General features: G+C 41.7%; 1 protein-coding gene across 1 annotated transcript; it reads left to right on the top strand.

The window, feature by feature from the left end:
* The first annotated feature begins 1,987 nt into the window (after nucleotides 1–1,987).
* Nucleotides 1,988–14,722, top strand: SELE (selectin E). Its single transcript, XM_084848175.1, has 14 exons — nucleotides 1,988–2,880; nucleotides 3,589–3,667; nucleotides 4,350–4,736; nucleotides 5,761–5,868; nucleotides 6,020–6,205; nucleotides 6,986–7,171; nucleotides 7,285–7,470; nucleotides 9,043–9,228; nucleotides 9,324–9,509; nucleotides 10,363–10,548; nucleotides 11,121–11,306; nucleotides 13,361–13,471; nucleotides 14,534–14,555; nucleotides 14,665–14,722. Exons 2-14 carry the CDS (start codon nucleotides 3,631–3,633, stop codon nucleotides 14,720–14,722), a joined length of 2,025 nt encoding a protein of 674 aa, XP_084704301.1. The 5' UTR covers nucleotides 1,988–2,880; nucleotides 3,589–3,630.
* Nucleotides 14,723–24,076: the final 9,354 nt, after the last annotated feature.

Genomic DNA, 24,076 nt, shown 5'->3' with positions numbered 1-24,076 from the left:
AAGAACTAACAGGTCATGCTACAGAGCCCCTTGCACCATTGGGAACACTGACTGAAATCATATTTGAGATGAAGGAATAACCTCTCAAGCATGATCCAGATGGACAAGGAGAGGGGCCCATAAATAGTATGCAAATATCCAAACTCAGGGAAGGAGAGTTGGGAATTAATGGCCAATGTCCTGGTACAGATAAAATAACTTAAACAAGAATTAAAGGCACAGAGTTTCAATGCAATCAAACTTTGGGAAACAAAAATACTGGACTTAATTGAAAAAGTCAGAGATATCTCCAAGACAGTGAACGAAGCCTCCTAGTTAGGAATAAAACATCAAACCTCCAAAGCAAAACTCAAGAAATCTAATACCGACCTGCAATAATGTGTAGAAGATTTGGAAAACCAGAGCTAATGTCTGAATCTAAGGGTCCAAGGAATTAAAGAATCAATAGAAGGGCAAGACTTAACAACGTTCCTGGTAAAGCTCATATCTACAGTATTTCCAGAACTAATGGTGAATCCCAAGGACATAGATGTTGTGAACAGAATCCTCGCTGTTGAACTGCAAAATGGAAGACCTGGGGGCATTCTCATGATTTACCAACAGCAACTTATTTATTTTTTATTTATTTAAAATATTTCTTGGCCACCTTTCAGGGCAGAAGCCCTCCCAAGATGGCTTACAACAATAAAATACATAAAAACAATTAAAATATTATAAGATAATATTTATAAGATAAAACCCTTCACACTGCCCAACAGCTTGAAAAATGCAGAGTACAAAGGCAACAGTCATGTTCTTCCAGGACCTCTGTCCAGAAACATTATAAAAAAGAAGAAAACTCATCAGTATTTAATGAAACAACTACAGGGAGTGGGTATCCCATATCATCGGGATACTCCCTATCCCATCTGATTATTTACTTGATATTGAGCAGGCATTTCATGTGCCAAATGTGAAAGGGACTGACTGTACCATCATAGTCCAATTTGCAAATGTCTCCACAAAGAATTATATCCTGCGTTTGGCAAGAGAGGGTGGAAGCCTTTCCTGGAAACAAGATAAAGTTATGTTATTTCCAGATTACATCAAAGAGGTGGCAAATAAAAGAAGGCAATTTATCAAAGCAAAAAATATGGCAAAACAAATGAACTTACAATATTACTTAAAATATCCTGCTACACTTTGTATCGTGTCTGAAGGTCAGATGAAGAAGTTTATAAATCATGAAATGGCGGAGGCATGGCTGAACGTAAAAATGGGCGAGATTCCTGTTACAACCCCATGAACTGGAATCTTTAAACAAGTTTTGTTAACGGTTTGTGTTTAGTCTACATGATCCAGGCTAGGTCAGAAGATAAATGATTATATATACATTCGTTTATTCTCTTTCATCTTTTGTTTTTTCTTGCTTTTCTTTATATTGTTTATTTCAAAATAGATATGGTATGTTGTATTTAAATTAAATGTTTGAGGGTACAATGTGTACTTATATATCTAGCATAAAATATAAAATATATTACTGACTGTTGAAGGTTTCTTTTAAGTTTTATTATTGTATAACACTATATTCCTTTTTAAAATTATTATTATTAGTAGTAGTAATAATCTAGGTTACTGGGAAACTGTAGACCTGTTTCTTGGATAAAAGATTGATGATATGATATTGAAATGTAAGGTTGTTTATTAAACTGTAAGATTGTTAAGGTTATATAGTTTGTAAAATAGAATGGCATCGGAGGCTGGGGAGTATTGGAGTTTAAATTTAATTCTTTAAGGGGGAGGGAGAGGGAGAGGGAGAGGGGGGGAAGGGGAAAGACTCTTCTTCCTTTTTCTTCACCTCCTTTCCTCCTCCCTTTGCCTTTTTTCCTTTTTTTTTTCCTTTCTTTCTTTTTCCTTTTCTTGTTATTATGGTGTCCTCATCAGAATATTGTATTGTTGGGAAATTCTAGTATTGATCAGGTTGTTGGGAAATTCTAGTATTGATCAGGTTGGTATTGTATATTTCATTTATAAAGATAAAATAAATAAAAATATATTCAAAGAAAGAAAGGTTAAAACAAATTGCCACCTTAGCTCACTGCAGACAGTACATTAAAAAAACAAGCCACTGAGCTCACCTTGGTGCATGCCACCCTCAGTTCAGCTTGGCACCCCCCCCCCGCCGCAGCTCAGTGCCCCCAGGTCAATCACCCAGCTCGCCCACCCCTAAGGCCAGGCCTGACTGGAAAAGAAGTTAGTGGCTACAACATTCAACCCACACCCAAATATTTGAGAACCTATTTGTAAACGTATTTGTAAAAAATCTGGAAACTTGGATTTGAAAGAAAAGAAATTATTTGTACATTTGTATTAACTTATTTTGATTCCAGAATTTGAGTTATTTTAGTTTAGAATAAAGACCTTTCTTGTGTGAAGATAAACTCAGTCCCCCATACAGCTGCACCAACAAAGGAAGACATCAATTTTTATTGTTATGACTGATTTCTACTGTAAACATCTGCGTCCAGGAATTAAAACTCAGCACAGATATTCATCAAGGCAAGTGTTTTGAAACGGAAGAGGCAGGGAGGCTGACTGGCTGTTTTAGCATCATGGATATTCCAAGGATTTAGGGGTTGTTGTTTTTCCTGCCTAGGGAAATTCTTACTTTCTTTCTGGTAACATCTTGCTGGACTCGTCATGGGAATTCCAAGGGGGCATGAGAAGGCTGCTCTCTATATAAAGGATGCCAGGCCAGAGCCGAAGCAACTATCAGCAAGTGAAAGTCATAAGCTGTATTTAAGACCAAAACTTATAATACTGAGTTCACAAAGGAAACAGGCACTACAAGGCAACTACACCAGCAGAATTCTTAGACCCTAGCTTGTGCAGCCATTATTGGTAAGTAAAAAGGCTTTGAAAGCATTCTTGTGCATCTTACTTTTAATAAGAGGGTAAAGGGAAAGTTGAGCAGAAAGGCCATCTAAATAATTCCAGGACTCCTTCTACCTTGAAACCAGAATTTGCTGAAAATTCTACTACAAAGCCTTATATTTACACTGCAAAATCATAGAAATATATGAGGTATTTCACACATTAATGTGACAGCAACGCTAGCATTACCATCAACCATACATTCACCAGGGAGTCATAACCAATCATGAGGAATGAGTGCACCAGGACAATATACATATTATGTATTGAAAAGGGCATCCTGCTTTATATTTAAAGTGTTACCAACAGAATTAAGTCCAGCTCTCTTGAACATTCCCAGGGAAGGAGAATCCATAATCTCCTCAAACAGCTTGTTACTGCTATTATTGAGCTGAGAGAAACTTTAAGGAAAATGTTAAGAATAGGTTTGAATTTTAATTGCTAGTTTGATTTTGATTCCAGATTGATGTTTATAATATCTATATCAATTGTTATGTGATTTAAATGTTTTCCACTTAGAATTCCTGAAACAAAAGCAGAATTATAACAACAGTACAACTTAAAAATGTGTCCCAAATGTTCAACCTCAATATATTTTTCTTGTACTTAAAAACCCATTACTTGCTTATCTGTTTTAAATGATGCGCTATGCTGTGTTTCCTTACTTATATGCAGTTAATTCTGCAAGGCCAGCCCAAGTGAAAAAAGAAGCTCACGATGAATGCCTTTTGGTTCCTGCCCATTGTCATCTATGGTAAGTGGGTATGTTTCAAAGTGGGAAACCCTCTAGATTTAGATGGAAGCAACATTCCTTGTTGGGTTTTCTTTTAACTGAAAAAGCAATCTTCTTTTGCAGAGATTTATTTTAAAGTATACTAAAATGTCAGAAACTGGAAACCATCTATTTATTAAAAAAAACAGAGAGCAAACTAATATAGACTATGCAGGATGTGTGTGTTTTGGGAGTGCACCCATCAGAGGAGATCTTAAGCTTCTCCCCCAACCAGTTGCCCAAGGCCTCAGAAACTCTGGGAGTTCAGGAGATCCTTGGTTGCTTCCTCATTCTTTCTTTTATAGGCCAAGACACCCCATTTCCTTTCCACCCTCAGTTTGTAGTTAGTCGTGAGGATGTCCTTGTTTACAAATAGGCTTACATCGCAAACAAACTATAGCCTCCATTCCCAGGTGGGGGAGCATTTGGGGCTGCATGACTGATGGCTTTGTGCTGTCCTCTTGGGTCAGTCACTGGGAAGACATAGTTGCCACCACTTCCATGGCCAAGCTGCTGCTCCTGCCATAGTTTGCCTCTTGACTTGGTCCTCTGTCTCTTTTACTTTCTTTCTCCTGCATGGACCCCGTTCTTGAACCCTAGGACTTCAGTGCAATCCAGGTACCTTCCCCCAGCATAACAACTTGTTGGTGTCTTCTCTTTCTAGGATTTGTATTATTTAAGGACAGCACCTGCTGGACATACCATTCTTCACCCAAAAATATAAGTTACACTTACATTGAAGCAGAAAACTGGTGTAAAACCTACTTTACTCACCTGGTTGCTATTCAAAACAAGGGAGAAATTGAGTACTTGAATGCAAACCTTTCTAAAGGTCATTACTGGATCGGGATCAGAAAAATTGACAAGGAGTGGAGATGGGTTGGAACAAACAAGCCACTAACTGAAGAAGCTAAAAACTGGGCGAGAGGTGAGCCAAACAACCGAAGGAAAGATGAGGACTGTGTGGAAATCTACATCAAAAGAGAAAAAGATGCAGGGAAGTGGAATGATGAACCATGCCGTAAAAAGAAAATAGCGTTGTGCTATACAGGTATGATCCTTTTGATTAATATCTAGGCAATTAAAACTGCTAGAAACTTGCTTTTTCAAAAACAAGCCTGCTGAAATTCAGAGAATTTGACAGACTCTACTAGGTGTAAGAAGGCACTTTTTTGTGCTCTATGGCAAGCAGATTGCTGAGCATCTCTCTCTCCCCTCCCCGCAACACACACCCTCTCAAAAGCATGGTTCAGCATGGATGGCATAAACTCACTAAATGGTCATAGGCAAACCAAGATTCTCTAACAATGATTTCTGCACCTATAAATTGGAAATAATTAGCTTGGTCTATTTTAAAGGATTGTTGTAAGGATTGCAAAAAGAATGCTATCTCACTATCGCACAATTGTGCAATACAGAGATAGTGAGATAGGGGCTATAGGACTTGTTGGCAAATGTGCGATAGTGAGATAGTGGGATAGTGGGTATTGCTGGACGAAAGCACTATTTTGCTTTAATGCTTTACTTTTTAAAAAAAGTTAGAGGCTGCCTGGAGCACACCTATACTTTGCAGGGTTGGCCACCAGAGTTTAGTCCTGGCAAGGTGAAGTAAATGCCATGAGGTAGCTCAGAACTCTGACGGCCAGCCCTGAAATGGCGGAAACATCGGGGAAACAGAGGCGGGGAAAACATTGGGGAAGCACCCCTTGACCGGAGTCAGTGAGGTCATGGCCAGGTGAAAGAAACACCCCTGGGCAGGGAAATCATGCCGGAGTAGATGCGTAGGGTAGTTCACACCACAACAGAAGTGCAGACAAGCCAAATTAAGGAAAACAATTAGACTAAGAGTAGTCCCAGAAGAACCAGTTTCGGTGTGAAACTCCAGGGTGACTGCAAGATGGCCCCAATGTCATGTGCCCCGAATGACCTCCGAACGCAGCAACCTCACAGTAAATCACTCGTAGAGACACACCCAAGGTCTGATTCCACTATCTCGTTATAACAGTTTGCTTAGATCATGTTGTATCAACCAATATATTATGAAATTATTCATACTCTGTTGATTTGTCTTACAGCCTCCTGTAAGCCACATTCCTGCAGTGGTCATGGTGAATGTGTGGAGGCTATTAATAATTATACCTGCCACTGCAATAGAGGATTCTATGGGCGTGACTGCGAACATGGTACGATTAATCTTATAATTCTTTTCAAACTGAACAAAGTGAGCATTGTCAAATCAGTTCTACTTCCACTAAGTGGAATTTTTAATTCTGTAAATGTAGTGTATGTGGCTTGAAACAACTGCCTGAACTCCTTGCTTGTGTTTCTCTGTAGTAATTACTTGTGATCACCTGAAAGAACCAGATCATGGTACCTTAGAGTGCAACCATCCAGTGAAGGATTTCAGCTATAACTCATCTTGCAACGTGAAATGCTTGGAGGGTTACAAATCAACTAGGCACGAACCAGTAGCTTGCACCCATTCTGGAGACTGGACGGCAGCCACCCCTGTGTGTAAAGGTAAGAGATTTGGGCAAGTCCTAAGTCAGTGAAAGCCAGTGCAGATTCCCTAAGGTCAATGTTTTTGAACTAGAGGAAGATCTAGATAAGGTGATATAAATTATTCTACCTTAGCCATGCAGTGTCAAACCCTTCGTTCAGTTGGCCAAGAAGATTGTTTTGTGCTAGTTTCTGTTGGAGTTATGAGAATATGTCTCAAGAAGATAGCCTGAATCATCCCCAAATCCTCCATACGAATAGCAAACTCATTCTCTGAGTGTGGATCCTTACACAGCCAAAACACCACCACCCACACACAAGAGGGAGGCTTGGGGGAATCCCAAGGTCTGAATAAACTTTAAAAACCACCTTTGGGGCAGGGGGGAGGTGGAGCTCCCCCTCCCCACAAAACAGTCCAGTGAGGACAAAGCATGCTCAGTGGCCACACAGTGTTGAGAGGAAAAGACAGAAAACGGGGGGCGGGAATGGAATGGAATATTCTGGGAAAGAACATGGCTGGAACACTGTTCATGAGAATTCCACACTGCAACATTTTGTTGCAGGTACACATGTAATTTCTGTTAATCTTTGAATTGGAAAGATGATCATGTTAAATGAACATGATCTGAGGAGGCTAGTAAACTAGATAGATCAATGTTCCATTATCAATCCCCTACCACATTTTCATTTATTACTGTCACTTCCCCAGTAAGAATACATGACTTTAGGTTCAGCTCTACCCATTGCGTATCTTGATTGGAGAAGGTAAACAATTCTAATACACTTCCATTGTATTTCTAGTTGTGGAATGTCGTATGCTACAGAATCCTGCAAATGGCTCCCTCAACTGCTCCCACCCCTTGGGACATTTTGCCTGGAACTCATCTTGCAGCTTTGCCTGTGAAGAAGGTTTCCTCTTGAAGGGCTCCAATAGGCGCCAGTGTGGTGCATCTGGAGAGTGGGATGGACAGGAACCAGTGTGTGAAGGTGACAGTTTTGTGTCATTGCCTTGCCTGCTCACACAGAGCTCATTATTTTTCTATGTGGCCTTCCTATAACATACCTGAATTACCTAGAGCTGTGATCTGTATCTATTTCAGCAGTGAAATGTAAAGCGGTACCTCAGCCTGAAAGAGGCTTTGTGAATTGTTCCCAGGCTGCCACAGAACTGACCTTCAATGCCACCTGTGATTTTGTTTGTATGGAGGGCTACACCTTGAGAGGATCACCCAGAATCCAGTGCTCATCAACAGGGCACTGGTCAGAGTCAATTCCTGTATGTGAAGGTAAGATTTAAACCTTTTATGAAAATGGCACGGACAGGAGACAGAATGTGCACCACTACATTTTGACTACTGGCTTTGTCTGTACTACAGAGTTCATTTTTTAAATGTATGGAGTCCTTGTGACATCCAAACTAACTGTAGGTGCCAACTGTATCTTTCTGCAGTGAAATGTGAAGCAGTACATCAGCCTGAAATGGTCTCTGTTAACTGCTCCCCTCTTGATATAGATCCAGCCTATAATTCAGCCTGTGAATTTAGTTGTATGGAGGGCTGCACCTTAAGAGGGTCATCCCTCTTAAGGGAGGGGGTTAGACTTGATGGTCTTATAGGCCCCTTCCAACCCTACTATTCTATGATTCTACTATTCTGTGATCCCGAAGTCAGCGCTCATCAATGGGCCAAAGGTCAGTGCCAGTTCCCAAATGTGAAGTTAGAGAAGTCTGAATTCCTTTGTGACAGATGATGTTGTCACCAATCTGCTGCCAACCAGCTGCTTCCCTCTTGAAAAGCCACATTTTCTGAAACTCCTTTTACTCCAACTTTTTTACTGAAAGCGGCTCCCTGGCGGTTTTATCACGGTGTGCCATGTCCCCCCACATTAAATCCTGGGCATGCCTCTGTGATCTGACACAGATGTGGTCAACGGGGTGGGACGCCCCATTCTCTCTTGTTTCCCCAGTGGAAGTAGTTTTTCCCATTGAGAAAATCCTCAGGAGCGCAGTAGAGACCCCTCACTTTACTGCAGTAGTGGGGACAATCATTCACCTTAGGTAGCCCGCTTTTAATCTTTAACATATCCCGCCCCCCTTCTGTGCATGTTTACTCAGAAGTAAAAAAATAAATCCTGCTCCCTTGCAGTGCAAGGGTTAAAGGCTAACTTCAGTAACTCACCCTAAGCACTCTTTCACTTCTCCAGTGTTCTCTTAAATCACTATTGTAATGCTGTGCTTCTTTGAAGTTCTGTATTTTCAAGTCATTTCTCTGCTGTTATGTAAAGTCCCTTCTCTTTATTGCAGTAACGATCTTTTGGGTTTATGGGAGCTTCTCATTGTGAGCAGGCCAGCAGGGAGAAGGAGAAAGGGGGGGGGGGTTGGAAGCAATAACTCCAGAGCAGAGTGCTGGAATGGGGCAAAATTGGGGTGGGGAAAGCTCTCAGGGGGACCCTTCAGATGCTGCACTCCAGAACCAGGGATTTTGGCTCCTTCAGGGAACTCTGCACAGATGGGGAAAATTAGTTTCTCTCCATGCATAATACTGTATTAGCAAGGGGAAGCATGGTCAGGTGGGGAAAACAAGCCTCTCTCATTGGTTGAGCAGCCCTGCCAGTTTGATGATGTTCAGCTCTACTCCCCCCACCCCACCCGGACGTATGTTTCTTCCAAGCACTGTGCAGCCCCTGAAGTGACAACCAGATTTTGAAGGCACGGTGCATTCTGCTTATCTTGCTCATGAGTTCCTGATGGAGCAAAGCCGATTCCATGAAAATCCGGGTAATACTCCAACATTCTGTTGTCATGAAGATCCCGCCCCCTGCCCGGACATAATTAATGCATGCTAATATGTCATTTACAGCTGCAGAGTGTCGCGAACTAAAGCCTCCTGCTCATGGCTTCTTGAACTGCTCTCACCCGGCTGGAAATTTTGCCTGGAATTCATCCTGCAAGTTTGCTTGTGAAGAAGGGTTTGACCTGAAGGGATCCAGTGTGCTCCAGTGTGGTGCTTCTGGAGAGTGGGATGGATTGCAGCCAGAATGTGAAGGTACCATCCCATTTTGGCCATTGGCTTTTCCGTATGTATGGCACTGTTTCAGTGTCATCCAAACTAACTGTAGGTTTCAACGGTGTCTTTTCCAGCAGTGAAGTGTGAAGAGGTGCATCAGCTTGAAAGAGGCTTTGTGAATTGCTCCCATACAGCCACAGAACTGACCTTCAACTCAATTTGTGATTTTGTTTGTATGGAGGGCTACACCTTAAGAGGATCATCCAAAATGCAGTGCTCATCAACAGGCCAATGGTCAGAGTCAATTCCCAAATGTGAAGGTAAGATTTAAGCCACCCACGAGAGAGAAAAAATCTGAAAAATCCACAGCCACGTATGAGCTAAGCTACAAGTTAAGCTACATGAATGCATTGCTGTCCCTTTAATGTATGAGGATCACAGTGCTGGAAGAGCCTTTTAACCAACCAACCCACTGCCAGTCATTTTCCCATGGAAAATCATGCAGCTGTTAGCCCCAGGTTCAAAGTTCCACGTCTTCATTTAAAAATTGAGAATTTAAATGAGAATTTTCCCACTAATACATTTCAGCTATAACCATTATACAAATAATTATTTCATTTCATGAAATAATGGGTAGAATCCATCACCACGTTCTCTTCACCAGCCTCTTTGAAATTACCTATGCCCAATTCCACAATGTGGAAATATTGCTACTTCTCAGCATCTTGTCTTTGAAACCTTCAAGCCTACTAGTCCTTTTGACCTAAAAGCATATTTTCCACTTACAAAACCTTAAACCTAACCTCATCATTATTTGTATGCTTACCTTGTAAAGCACATCTCCTTGTTCACCCCAGGACATAATTAATGCACGCTAATATGTCATTTACAGCTGCAGAGTGTCATGAACTAAAGCCTCCTGCTCATGGCTTCTTGAACTGCTCTCACCCGGCTGGACATTTTGCCTGGAATTCATCCTGCAAGTTTGCTTGTGAAGAAGGGTTTGACCTGAAGGGATCCAGTGTGCTCCAGTGTGGTGCTTCTGGAGAGTGGGATGGATTGCAGCCAGAATGTGAAGGTACCATCCCATTTTGGCCATTGGCTTTTCCGTATGTATGGCACTGTTTCAGTGTCATCCAAACTAACTGTAGGTTTCAACGGTGTCTTTTCCAGCAGTGAAGTGTGAAGAGGTGCATCAGCTTGAAAGAGGCTTTGTGAATTGCTCCCATACAGCCACAGAACTGACCTTCAACTCAATTTGTGATTTTGTTTGTATGGAGGGCTACACCTTAAGAGGATCATCCAAAATGCAGTGCTCATCAACAGGCCAATGGTCAGAGTCAATTCCCAAATGTGAAGGTAAGATTTAAGCCACCCACGAGAGAGAAAAAATCTGAAAAATCCACAGCCACGTATGAGCTAAGCTACAAGTTAAGCTACATGAATGCATTGCTGTCCCTTTAATGTATGAGGATCACAGTGCTGGAAGAGCCTTTTAACCAACCAACCCACTGCCAGTCATTTTCCCATGGAAAATCATGCAGCTGTTAGCCCCAGGTTCAAAGTTCCACGTCTTCATTTAAAAATTGAGAATTTAAATGAGAATTTTCCCACTAATACATTTCAGCTATAACCATTATACAAATAATTATTTCATTTCATGAAATAATGGGTAGAATCCATCACCACGTTCTCTTCACCAGCCTCTTTGAAATTACCTATGCCCAATTCCACAATGTGGAAATATTGCTACTTCTCAGCATCTTGTCTTTGAAACCTTCAAGCCTACTAGTCCTTTTGACCTAAAAGCATATTTTCCACTTACAAAACCTTAAACCTAACCTCATCATTATTTGTATGCTTAACTTGTAAAGCACATCTCCTTGTTCACCCCAGGACATAATTAATGCACGCTAATATGTCATTTACAGCTGCAGAGTGTCATGAACTAAAGCCTCCTGCTCATGGCTTCTTGAACTGCTCTCACCCGGCTGGACATTTTGCCTGGAATTCATCCTGCAAGTTTGCTTGTGAAGAAGGGTTTGACCTGAAGGGATCCAGTGTGCTCCAGTGTGGTGCTTCTGGAGAGTGGGATGGATTGCAGCCAGAATGTGAAGGTACCATCCCATTTTGGCCATTGGCTTTGCCTGCACCAAGAGATTCGTTTTCCGTATGTATGGCACTGTTCCAGTGACATCCAAACTAACTGTAGGTTTCAACGGTGTCTTTTCCAGCAGTGAAGTGTGAAGAGGTGCATCAGCTTGAAAAAGGCTTTGTGAATTGCTCCCATACAGCCACAGAACTGACCTTCAACTCAACTTGTGATTTTGTTTGTATGGAGGGCTACACCTTAAGAGGATCATCCAAAATGCAGTGCTCATCAACAGGCCAATGGTCAGAGTCAATTCCCAAATGTGAAGGTAAGATTTAAGCCACCCACGAGAGAGAAAAAATCTGAAAAATCCACAGCCACGTATGAGCTAAGCTACAAGTTAAGCTACATGAATGCATTGCTGTCCCTTTAATGTATGAGGATCACAGTGCTGGAAGAGCCTTTTAACCAACCAACCCACTGCCAGTCATTTTCCCATGGAAAATCATGCAGCTGTTAGCCCCAGGTTCAAAGTTCCACGTCTTCATTTAAAAATTGAGAATTTAAATGAGAATTTTCCCACTAATACATTTCAGCTATAACCATTATACAAATAATTATTTCATTTCATGAAATAATGGGTAGAATCCATCACCACGTTCTCTTCACCAGCCTCTTTGAAATTACCTATGCCCAATTCCACAATGTGGAAATATTGCTACTTCTCAGCATCTTGTCTTTGAAACCTTCAAGCCTACTAGTCCTTTTGACCTAAAAGCATATTTTCCACTTACAAAACCTTAAACCTAACCTCATCATTATTTGTATGCTTAACTTGTAAAGCACATCTCCTTGTTCACCCCAGGACATAATTAATGCACGCTAATATGTCATTTACAGCTGCAGAGTGTCATGAACTAAAGCCTCCTGCTCATGGCTTCTTGAACTGCTCTCACCCGGCTGGACATTTTGCCTGGAATTCATCCTGCAAGTTTGCTTGTGAAGAAGGGTTTGACCTGAAGGGATCCAGTGTGCTCCAGTGTGGTGCTTCTGGAGAGTGGGATGGATTGCAGCCAGAATGTGAAGGTACCATCCCATTTTGGCCATTGGCTTTGCCTGCACCAAGAGATTCGTTTTCCGTATGTATGGCACTGTTCCAGTGACATCCAAACTAACTGTAGGTTTCAACGGTGTCTTTTCCAGCAGTGAAGTGTGAAGAGGTGCATCAGCTTGAAAAAGGCTTTGTGAATTGCTCCCATACAGCCACAGAACTGACCTTCAACTCAACTTGTGATTTTGTTTGTATGGAGGGCTACACCTTAAGAGGATCATCCAAAATTCAGTGCTCATCAACAGGCCAATGGTCAGAGTCAATTCCCAAATGCGAAAAAGGTGAGATTTCAAGTCTGTGAGGAGGAATTACTTTCTTCAAAGCTAGGATTGCAACTTTTATCCTGAACATATTTAGTAAAGTTTTCTCTGGCCTATTATTTACTTATGTTGATATATTTATAGCCCACTTTTCTATAAGTTATATTCCAAGGTCACACAAGTAGCCAGGAATGATAATAAACCTGTTTCAGGATAGGTTGTGGATGAAGACTTGTATGAAAACTAGTTTACTACACACAACAACTATCTTGTTCTGAAATAGCTCCACTGATTCAGAGTACATTTCTGAGTACAATTCGAAGTACTTGTGCTTCCTTTTAAAATCCTGCACAGCTTGGGTCTCAGGTACATGGTGCACAACACACTAAGAGCTTCATTGTAGGCCCTTTTCCTGGTGACAGATCGGGGGCCTGGAGAATAGATTTGGGGCCCTGGGAAATAGATTTGGGGCTGGGTCTAGTTTGAGGAAACACTTATATGAGTTATGGGAGATAAACAACTAGTCATAAACAGGAGTTTATCCATGAGGATAATAGTAATAGAAAACAAAGGCAGGAAAATGCCTTTTTGTGAACCATCCAGATTGCTTCGGCAATTGGGCAGGATAGAAATGTAGTAAATTTAAAAGGGGGGGTTGACTAGAAAAACATGTTCAGAACTGAGCTAATTCAAACTTTCATACTTTAGCTCCTCAGGATTTGGGGCGTTACTTGACAATTGGAGCAACAGCTGCTGGAGCCTCCTTCATGTCAGTAGGATCATTCCTTATTTGGCTCATAAAGCGTCTTCGAAGAAAAGGTGAGAGATTCCCACCATCTGCTACTGTCACGTTACACCCAGTTGTGTTTACAGTGGCCTTCCCAGCTGCAGCCCTCCAGGCATGTTGGACTCCAACTCCCATCATGACCAGCCAGCCAGCATGTTTGGAGGGCACCTGGTTGGGGAAGGCTAGTTTAGGATGAGACAGAAACACACAGTCTGTAAAAGGCATGATCGATCGATCGTTTATCTAAATTACCCATACTGAGTTCTGCAAGTGGCATTAGTGTTCCCATGACCACCTCAGGGCATGGCACTTAAGCCTGGAAATCAAAAGAGGTTGACTGCAGACTGTTATAATGGCTGATTACCAATTTAGCAATAAACTAAGTTTGAATTTGATTCAAAACTGCAAGTATATGTACAAATGGCCAAAACAGATGTGATGATAAATGCATCTTTGTATTTAACATGCAAGGTTGGGTTTTTTTTTAATGCAGCTAGGATCAGCTGGTGGGCAGAGAGGGCTGATAATAATGAGATCACAGCAGGCATGGATGGGACACATAATCCTTTCTGCTCCTGCTGCAGTCCTGAGGGACAACACACCTCTGAAGCTTGTATTCGCACTGGGAGGAAATCTCCCATTGGTACCCATTGAAGGTTTTCTTTTTAAAAACCTGCATGTTAAATGCAAAGACACATTTAACGTTATGTCTAGTTTGGCTCTGTGAGAATGGGCAGAAGAGGACAGTGTAATAAATAGGAGAAGAGCAACATTGTCTCCCATCCCATGCCCATCCAGTTACATGACTGATGGTGTATATCAGTGCAATATTTACTATTATTTATTATAACACCATTAACATGCATGGAACTTTACAGAGTACAAGAGGACAGGTCAGATGAGTTCATATTAGTAATGGATAAGAAAATGGGATATAAGCAAAATTATGTGAAGTCCACTCCTGTGCATGTTTACTCAGAAGTGAGTCCAATGAAAACTGAATTCAGTGGGACTTACTCCTTGGTAAGTGTGCATAGAATTGCAGCCTTAATGTTTAAGAACTAATATCTTTTCTCTCTGCCTGTCTATTGCAGCAAAGAAATTTATTCCTGCCAGGTATGTTGTGCTTCAAAATTCATATGGGAAATTCAAAGTAATTTTGGGCTGGCACCATATTGTTTTCAGGCCCAGTGACTTGATTTTTTTTTAAACTTATGTTTTACAGTAGTTGCCAGAGCTTTGATTCAGAAGGTGCTTTCCAAAGTACCGATCACCTGATTTAATCAAGTAAGTTACAGAAAAGTCACAGTCTTTGTTTGTTTGGGAAATGCATATAACGCTGGACCATTGTTGGGGGCAGGAGTCATCATATCTCAGTGAATGCAAGGGGACTTCCTGGCATCTCCAGCTAAGGAATCATAGGGAGCAAAACCAGGAAGGACCCCTGTCTGTGATTCTGGTGGCCAAAGAGGACAGTACTGGTCAGCATAATGTAGCTGCATGCATTCATAGGTTTTGCCTTTGGTTCATTTATGTGCAGGGAGCCTGGGAACCAACATGGCCAAAATTACAATTGAAACTACAGCTATCACAGAATCCCATGAGCCGAGGCTCGCTCACTCTTCCTTCCTTCCTTCCTTCCTTTCCCTAGCACATGTTCCTAGTCCTCTGGTTCCTAGAAAAATCATGCTGGAGGTTCTGTGGGAGACATATACCAGGATTCATTTGTATGGAGTATAGTGTTTTTTGTTTTTTCCTGGTTGCTGGCTCTGGACATCTATTTAATTCTCTAAGGGTGCAATCCTATGCATGTTTAGACAGAAGAAAGTCCTACAACTCCCAGCATTCCCCAGCCAGCATTGCTGGCTGGGGAATGCTGCGAGTTGTAGGACTTTCTTCTGTCTAAACATGCATAGGATTGCGCCCTACTTTTCACCAAGGGTCCAAGGCAGCAACTGGACACATAATTTGAGTATTCAAGGTGCGAGCAACCATGGAGAAATTAGAAAAGGACCTGGGGCTTTGAACATTCCATGGAACAAATTGTTGCCTACATATAGGTAGGACCATAGTCAGGTTGGGGCCCAGTGGCTGCAGTTCCCTCCTGATTTTCCCCAATTAAGATGTGCATCATCATCATTATTTTTAAACAGTGGTCATTTACTTTTGTGACATTCAAAGGATGATTGATTATTTCTAGTATACAGAAAATTCTGATTTAAAAAAAATACTGTGGGCTGGTGCTCCCTCGTACAAGTGGTAGTGTTCTAGATTCCTGTCATCTTAGCAACCTGTTGCTCCAGCTCTGCCTACCTAAGATTTTCCTTGCTCCAGGGTAGGTTTTTAAAGAGCATCATCACCCTTGTCATGTTTAAATGTTCCTGGAAAAAAAAACTACCATTAGGTCTTATGACTGCTTAAAGGGGGTAGGAGATAACTTAAAATCTTAACTTCCTTAAGGAAGATTTTCCTTAGAAGTAAGTAAAAGCTTTGGAACATTAAACAGTGTTATAAAATCATATGTTTCTGAAGGTATTAATGCATAAGCTTGGCAATAGGATTATAGAAGTTGCATTAATTATGAGGAAATCACTGCTTTCCATCCATTTCCTTGAAGCCCCATCTGGAAATGGCACCTCTAACTTCTGAGAAAGGCTGGTTATGGGCCTGCATGCAGGTCAAACAATACCTGTGAGGAAAAATAAGTTACAGTTTATAGCCCAGCCATAGAAGTATTTGGAATAAGAGACTATGCAAGCTTTCTCCTGAATGCCTCTCTTTTAAATTGCAAATTTTGTATTTCCATAGGATTCCAAGCAGTCTTCACTAATAACTGAAAAATCTGAAGAAGAATGAAGAGTGAGAATAGGTTAGAAATCAGAAGCTATTGTGTTTTGCCAATAAGAACAACCTGAACAAAATGGTTGCTTGTGGCAAGTGAAGTTGGTAGTCTCTCTGATAATATCCAGCAAGCTTCTGAGCATGGCCTCTACATGGACAAGGATAAAACATGCTGCCTTGGGAAGAAACCGATCATCCTACGGACTGAAGAGAAAACACACTGGTGACCAACACCTGAGAAATATCTTCCTGTTACACCACAGCAATCCTGCTTGGGTTTGGTTTTTAGTACGAACAGGTGGCCTTGAGCACAATCTACCAGGACGTTCTCCTGACCCACTGTGTTGCAATGCACAGCTAGCTCACTTTTGTTTCAGTGGGTCTAGCACCCATTGGGTCTAATGTCCTGTATAAACTTTATTAAATAAAGTTTATTTCACGAAATACAATAATTACTGTTACAGTGCTAGAGCAGAAATGTACTAGTGGAAAAAAATATCACTCAACTGTTAAATGTATATGTGGAAATTCTGACCTAGAATTTCATACTTTGAATTGTCATGCAGCTATACACAAATCCAAAGATGTCCAAATGAGTGCAACATTTTGATATTTTGTTTTTAGAGCCTGGTTGGAGATGGATTTTAGCTTTGTCCAAGTGCTTAGCCTTTGGAAATGAGACTTCTTGTTTCAGCCCCCAAAAATAGTTTTTGAAACTTAGAATTCAAGTTTTTATAGTCATAAAAATGTATTAACAAAATACTTTTATCTCTAACTAGCATTGAAATGAATTTTCCATTCCATTTCTCAAATGCGGAGCTTGCAAAGATCAAACTTATTCAGAATTTTATTTTAGCTATAATTATGTAATATTTTCCCTCACTGACTGCTGTTTTACAGAGCACTTTCCTATGATAACCGAATTCTCTATGTAAAAGCAAAGGTGTAATTTCATCCATGATGTTAGTGTGTTTTCTGAAACCAACTAAGGCTTTAGAAATATTTCATCCCTATGGGATTTGGTACTGTAATATTTATATCACTTCTTGTATTTATTACTTGGGCATTTTCCTCTCAGTGCAGTTTTGTGTGATTCAAAAACTGCTAAAATATTTACTTCTACAGAAAAATGTAGGTAAAATGCTCCCAAATATATGGCAAAAGATAACTGGTTTTTTTTTTTTAAAATAGAAGTATGTTTTACAACATTTTATATATATCAACAGAATGAAAAGACTATGGCTTATATCCACAGCCCCGGAATACTTCACCGGAATATTCCCATTCATGCCAATTTAAAGAATTTATATCCTTGTATAATCAGCTTCAGGCCCACAGTTAAAAGCAGGGCTGCGGAACACTTCTTTGATAGCAATAAGATGCAGTCAAAAATTCCTGCTCTGCCTTTAATTATGAATTTTCCTTTGATGACATATATATATATATATATATATATATATATATTTATGTTCAAGTTTTATGAATGTTTTAATGTTGAAAATACAGTTTTTAGAGGTCTTGCTAAGACTGCAACAAATTTCTGAAGATGAAAGTAGCGGTTTCCCTCTCCCACCATGCCAGGCTCAGGCTTACTTGATTTTATCCTCATTCATCTCTACAAACATTCCATTGTTTTTCAGTAGTTCAGGATGGATATAAGGAGTCCTTTGAACTACCTGATAACTGCATTTACACCGAACTGCAAAGGACAAGCCAATAGAAAGGATGCTCTGGTATGGCTGAAGTACAGCTATGCAAAAGCAAAAGCCATTCTGAGTATCTGAAGTTTTAAAATTTATCAGCTCTGATATACTTTACAAATTTAGGGTACGTTTTCAGAAGCACATGGGTGGTGACTTCTAGTGAGATCCCAGCTGCAACCCTAAGCATGCTTCCCAAAATAAATAATATAAATTATTTCCTATTAAACATGGTTAGGACTGTCCTGCTAGGTTTCCAAATATCTTATACCCTGACCTAATCTAAGCACAGTACTTGGGATGGGGTAGGGGAGTTCCCATTGAAACCAATGAGACATACTTCTGAGTAATGTCTTTTGAAATAGTGTGTTAATATTGACTCCACCATTCCACCAGTGGCTTGGGGTTTTCTTATCTTTAAAATACACCCCTAAAGCTCAAGGGTAGCTTAAATATAAAACATAATAATATCGTGTTTTCAATATGGTATGTATTTAATTTATTTAAAATAATGTATCTAATCTGATAATTATTATCAGAGGTGTGTTGTGTTCTACATTGTATATGTATTGCTAATAAAATAGTTCCACATTCAAAGCATGTTATTATTCATCTGAATTGAATGAGTTACCTTCAGTATGAACTCACAATTTTCAATGGTAATGCCTTACCTAGCTTATATTCTTGTTTTGCTCATCAGCCACAAGGGCACAATTCACACGGAGTGTTCCACTGAAATGAGCAGGAGATATGTACGGTTCTTGCAACAGCTGTGCACTTAACTTCTTAATAGTGAGAAAAGGCAATAACCAGCAGATGGTGCCATTTGCACATAGCTCTTAATGATACTATCTATTACCTAGCAATCATAGGGGACACCTTTGAGTGTGCTTCAATTATGGTAGAGTTGAACATTCAAAAATCTTAAACAAGAGCAATGATGTGCCAGGGAAATAGCCAGCCTTCCTCGCTAAGCAGGTCTGTCACATTTCCAGGTAGTGCTTCAAAGAAATGTATGAGAAAATCAGTAATTTCCTCATAAAAAAGAGAGAGAGATGTCTATAATCCTGTTACCAAGCCAAGTCCCTATGTATTTTTAGGTGTCTATGAATTGTTAACATCAGAAAGGTGGAAGTTTAATAAGAACAATAATTTAGGGAGCAATCCTATGGCCACTAGTCAGCAGCTGAACAGCCACACGATATCTGGTTTTCCGGGAACCAACCTCCAAGCCCGTGCTCCAAGGTTAGTTCCCAGAGAACTGACCTTCCCTCACTTCTGCGCTGCCTTGCAGGCAGCACAGAACAGCCCCGTGCTCTGTGCTCGCAAGAGGAGTGTGGAGCGGCCAGAATGGGGTGCTCCCAGGCGGGGAGGGTGGATATGCCTGTACAACACATCCAGTGTGTCATACAGCAGCTTGCTCCCCCACTCCGCCTTCCCGTGGCTAGGCAGCCGCAATCAGCTGTCTCGCCGAAAGTGCAGGGCAGGAGAAGTGCAGAGGGAACGATCCCCTCCGTGCTTCTCCTGCCCTGCATTGGATAGGCAGTCGCCTCCAAGTTCGAAGGCAGCCGCCTATCTGCATAGGATTGCGCCCTTTAATGGTCAGTAGCTTTTGCTGCTTAGAATGAGCACCTTCCTTAAATAAACAATAACTTCCTCAAGCTTTCCTTTACTGTGTACCTCCTTTAAGCACCCTGACATATTCACAGTCATAGGGCTTCTCTACATGGGCAATTATTGCATGTTCATGATTGGCCACTCATGGAAGTTTGCAGGTCCTTTACAGTATGTCATCACCTTCCAGGATGTCTCCTGCACTTTCCCCCAGTTATCCTGCTTTCAAAAAGATCAGAGATAAGCTGTAATAAACCTTAATTACGCAATACTGGCAGTGTGTGAAGCCAGCATAGTACTAGCTGGTGCAGTTTCATTGAATTCATAGAGCATTGCTGAAAAAGGATGTTTTCAATCCCACATCAAGTGCTCGCTGTTTAAAGGAACCCGTCCTAAACCTGCAAAGAAAATGGAAGCAGAAAGCTCTAGTAAAGTTGTGGGATTTTAGCCTGGTATAGAAATGCCCATAGTAGCTAAAAGGAGGTTTTTGCAAGTGGACAACAAGCATGGTAAAAGTGACGGACATCTTGGAAAAATTCATCTTGAGCCATAGGGAATCTTCAGTGGGCAGGGCTGGGTTGGCCAAGTGGGTGGAATTCGGAGCACTACTTCTTTGGGAAGAAACCAGCTGCCATAGGCATTCTTCTTCTGTTCTGAAAACAGCTCCTTGTTCTTGAAATGGAAGTTGTCATCTTACAGATGAAAATGCTGGTTTTTCTAAAAAAATGTTGGTGGGGCAACAAATCAGTGCTTTGGATGGGGAGATATACCCCCTGGCCCCTCCCTGGCTACAACCCTGCTAAGTGGTTGTGAAGTGACTGTGATAAAAAGAGTGAAGGCTGGGTTGGGCCAAGCATCAGAGATTCCGCATTTAAAACTTGCTCCACTAGTTGCAAGCATGGTGGCATTTTCTGCCTATACAAAGCTGGGCACCCAAAATCCCTCACAAACAGCTGTGCGATCTTTTTGTTTTAGTCTTCCAAGGTGGTACACACAGCTCCAATCAGTGGCAGCCCAAGATATTTGCTGCCTGTAGTAGGTCCCAAATGGCCAGCTGTACACACACAATACTAGGGCCAGTCCTGAAAAGAGCTAGATGAATTTGTGCCTTCATCTATCTCACTCCTAATGGTGCTGCCTGAAGCAGGTCACATCACCCTGTTGCTTGCCAGGATCAGCATTAGTTCCCATGCAAACACAGGGTGAGGCAAGAAATGCACTCTGCATAGGTCTCTCTCAAGCCTGGACAGTCAATCATTCTATCCACCCAGCCAACAGAATTCATGGATCTCCAGTTCCTTTCCCACTTTCCTTCACTATTTTTACAAGGGTTTTATTTCAGCCATGGACGGGAGAGCTTTCAGTACACCTTGTGTAGGACTTTCAAGATGGATCATGTGACCACACATAGCCAGGTGATTTTTCTTTCTTGCTGGATGGTCATCTCTTTCTCACGAATAGAAAGCAGTTTTGCATACCACAGCAAAATGTCCAAACAGACATTGACTGGTGGTGTACAGAATTGTGACTGTTCATGTCATTCAGGGCCGGATTACGTGTGACACAACGGGTCTATGGCCAAATATCTGAACCTCTTTTTAAGCACTGAGCGGCCTCCAATGCTGCAGCCCCAGTCCAAATGGAGGTGAGGGGCAGAGCTATTTATAACACTAAGAAAGATGTTTCAGGGCTTGATATGATCTTTTGACATTCCCCAAGAGCATAATTAAATAGAGGGAGGGAAAACAACACATGATTCTGAGCAGAATCATTGTCTGAATCGGCATCCTCTACCCCTGTTAACAGGTCCCCCCCCCAAATTGTCCTGTAACACACTGTAACAACCCAAATTATTATGGGAGACTTATATCTGATGATGGACAGCAAGAATGGGGGCTTTTTGTTTTAGTGGGGCAGCAGTGTGGGGCTAAGATGGTCACAGCAGTCTAATGGAACCAAGACAATACTGATGACCCCTGAGACAGAGACCTAAGTAGGTAATGCTGATCACTTAGTGATTATCAGCTAAAGAGTAGGCGATAATGTCCCACTCCCCCACCCTAGAGCAGGCCGGAGCCCCCACAGGATGAGCAAATGTAGCATGTTAATCCCACCGGTTCCCTGAGGTGCTGTGTAGATTAGCCATGTGCTCCATTACAGAATCCCAGCAGAATCTGTTCTCAGGAGTAAAGCCCCTCCTGAGCTTAGAGTTGCTGCCTCTTCATCAATATTATGTACTGTTCAAATTTTGAAAGGTTTGTCCACAATCAATATTATGGGTAGGGGTTTGTCCATTGTTGTGTATTTGAAGGCAGAACTCAAACAAACTTTTATCAGTCCAGTCTTAAATGTCATAAGTATCTATGTGCTGGGGTTGGGGGGGACGGCAGCTTCTGGAAACAGCAAAAAGCAACACCAGGTACAATGAGAAAGTAGTAGTAGTAGTAATAAGGATAAGTTGTTTTGAAGAAATGTAATTCATAACTATAATTTCATTTGCCATACATGCTCTGAAAACAGAATGCTGTATTTGAAAATGTCTGTGTGTATGAAGGGGGCATAATAATGACATAATAGGCTTTAGTGTTGTTTTCCAATTCTTTATTTTACTAGTTAAAATAATTAAACCAATTTGACTATATCTCCATGATTATACTATGGTTGTAATAATCCAGTGAAGCAGTGAATGGCTAGACAGTCTATAGCTTGCCAGATTAAAAGGTGACAACCCTACATGGTCTCCCCACTCTACTGCATTCGTGCCCTGCCCTTTATACCCCCACTGCTGTATAAACATCTTTCGGAGAGGAGGAAAAGGCTTGATGCCACATACTGAGATAAACAATCACACTGACATGTCTGTAATATATGGGATTGGATATACCATGTGAACATATCCTGCCTCCACAGCAATGATAGCACACATATAGGTTAGGGTTTTTCATCCTGTAATAATTCCACAAACACCCATTAGATGACAAGTTGAAACTTTTGGTACTTCCAGACGAAGCATTTATCACACCATCGCACTACTGCACAGAATTGCACAAGGGGTCCAAAAATGTCATATTCTGCCTGTAAACCTCCTGTGTTTTCCTACCACTTCTTCCTTCTTTTTTCAGAAAATCTGTTAAGGAAAAAAAGGTGGGATAGCTGCACAATGCCTTCTTACAGGTAGTGCTAGGAGCCCTGGAAGCACCCTTTATTAGAGCCGAGGCAAGGTTTCTTCTAGTTCGTGCCCTGGCATAACTGAATGGTAAGTGAAACTAAACTACAACAATTGCTTTGCCCCTAAGGGGCCATGCCAAAATTACAAATGTGTATACTTAGGGAACATCCTCACATTCCCAGATGCCCCCCAAATGATATTCCTTGCAATATAACACATCTTATTTTAAAGTCCTTGCTGGCCCAAATGCCTGACAAAGACCAGTTCAGGACAAGCATCGGACTTGTAGCCAATGTACAAATCCTTGCTTTGAGAATGGGTGTAAAATAACCTTAATTTTACTCTAGGAGCACCTCTTCAGTTTTTCAGTGTGTTCTGTAATGCCAAACCTGAAGCCAGGGCCAGTGTGAAGGGTAGGCATGGTTGGGCACCTACCAAGGGCCCACATCCCAGCAGGGGCCCACTTACAAGATCCCCCTGGGCTTGCTCCTCCTCTTCACCATTACAGCCTACTTATTCACCTGCCTCTCACTCTGGCCCACACAACAGCGGTGGTGAGAAAGTAGAGCAGTAGCTATGACTGCCTACTTGCTCACTGGAGCTCTGCTTGTCAAGCAAGCAAGTGGTAGCAATGATGAGAAAGAGGATTAGGAATAATAGCAGCTGGTGCCCATGTCAGTGAGAAGGTAGACTTGCTGAGGTAAGGGGACTATTGTGGGTGTCTTGCTCTGGGACCCTAAAAAACCTGGAGTGGGAACTGTCTGGAGCACAAGACACTAACATAAAGGCATTCCCTTGGTGTCAGGGTTGTAGCTGAGCCCACAGAGTCCCAAAGCAGCTCTGATTCTGAGGAGGAGATACAATTCGAGGGGGAGGAACTCTCTCAGACTTCAGAGGCGCAGCTGGAGGGGGAGTCCCCCCCCTGCTCACATCCCTGGGAGTGACAGTGAACCAGGCATGGGAAAGGGAGGGACAACCTGAGCTTTTAGATGTGAGGCGCAGATGCAGGCACAAGCGAGAGATCACAGGGGCTGAGCTTCGGCACTCAGCCTGATTGGCTCGATGTCAACAGCTGCGCCCAGAAGCATCACGGGAGAGGGGGAGATCTTCCCCTCTCACCCCTTAAGTTCAGAGAGTTGCCGTGTTTTTCCCAAACGGAGATCAACTGACGTCCTAACCCTTAGAAACCCCTAGATGGCTGTCCCTTTGTGGTTCCTCTGAGTCTCAAGCAATTAGCATCTGTATGCCTCATTAGGATAAATGGAATTAAAGCCTTGGAAAGCTGCCCTTTTGTCTGAGTGTTGATTCTGGCT

Source organism: Heloderma suspectum, chromosome 4, assembly GCF_057233095.1.
Source record: "Heloderma suspectum isolate Gila_16-S chromosome 4, 16-S_ref, whole genome shotgun sequence".
Taxonomy (NCBI): Eukaryota; Metazoa; Chordata; class Lepidosauria; order Squamata; family Helodermatidae; genus Heloderma; species Heloderma suspectum.
This window is presented reverse-complemented; position numbering and strand designations above follow the sequence as displayed.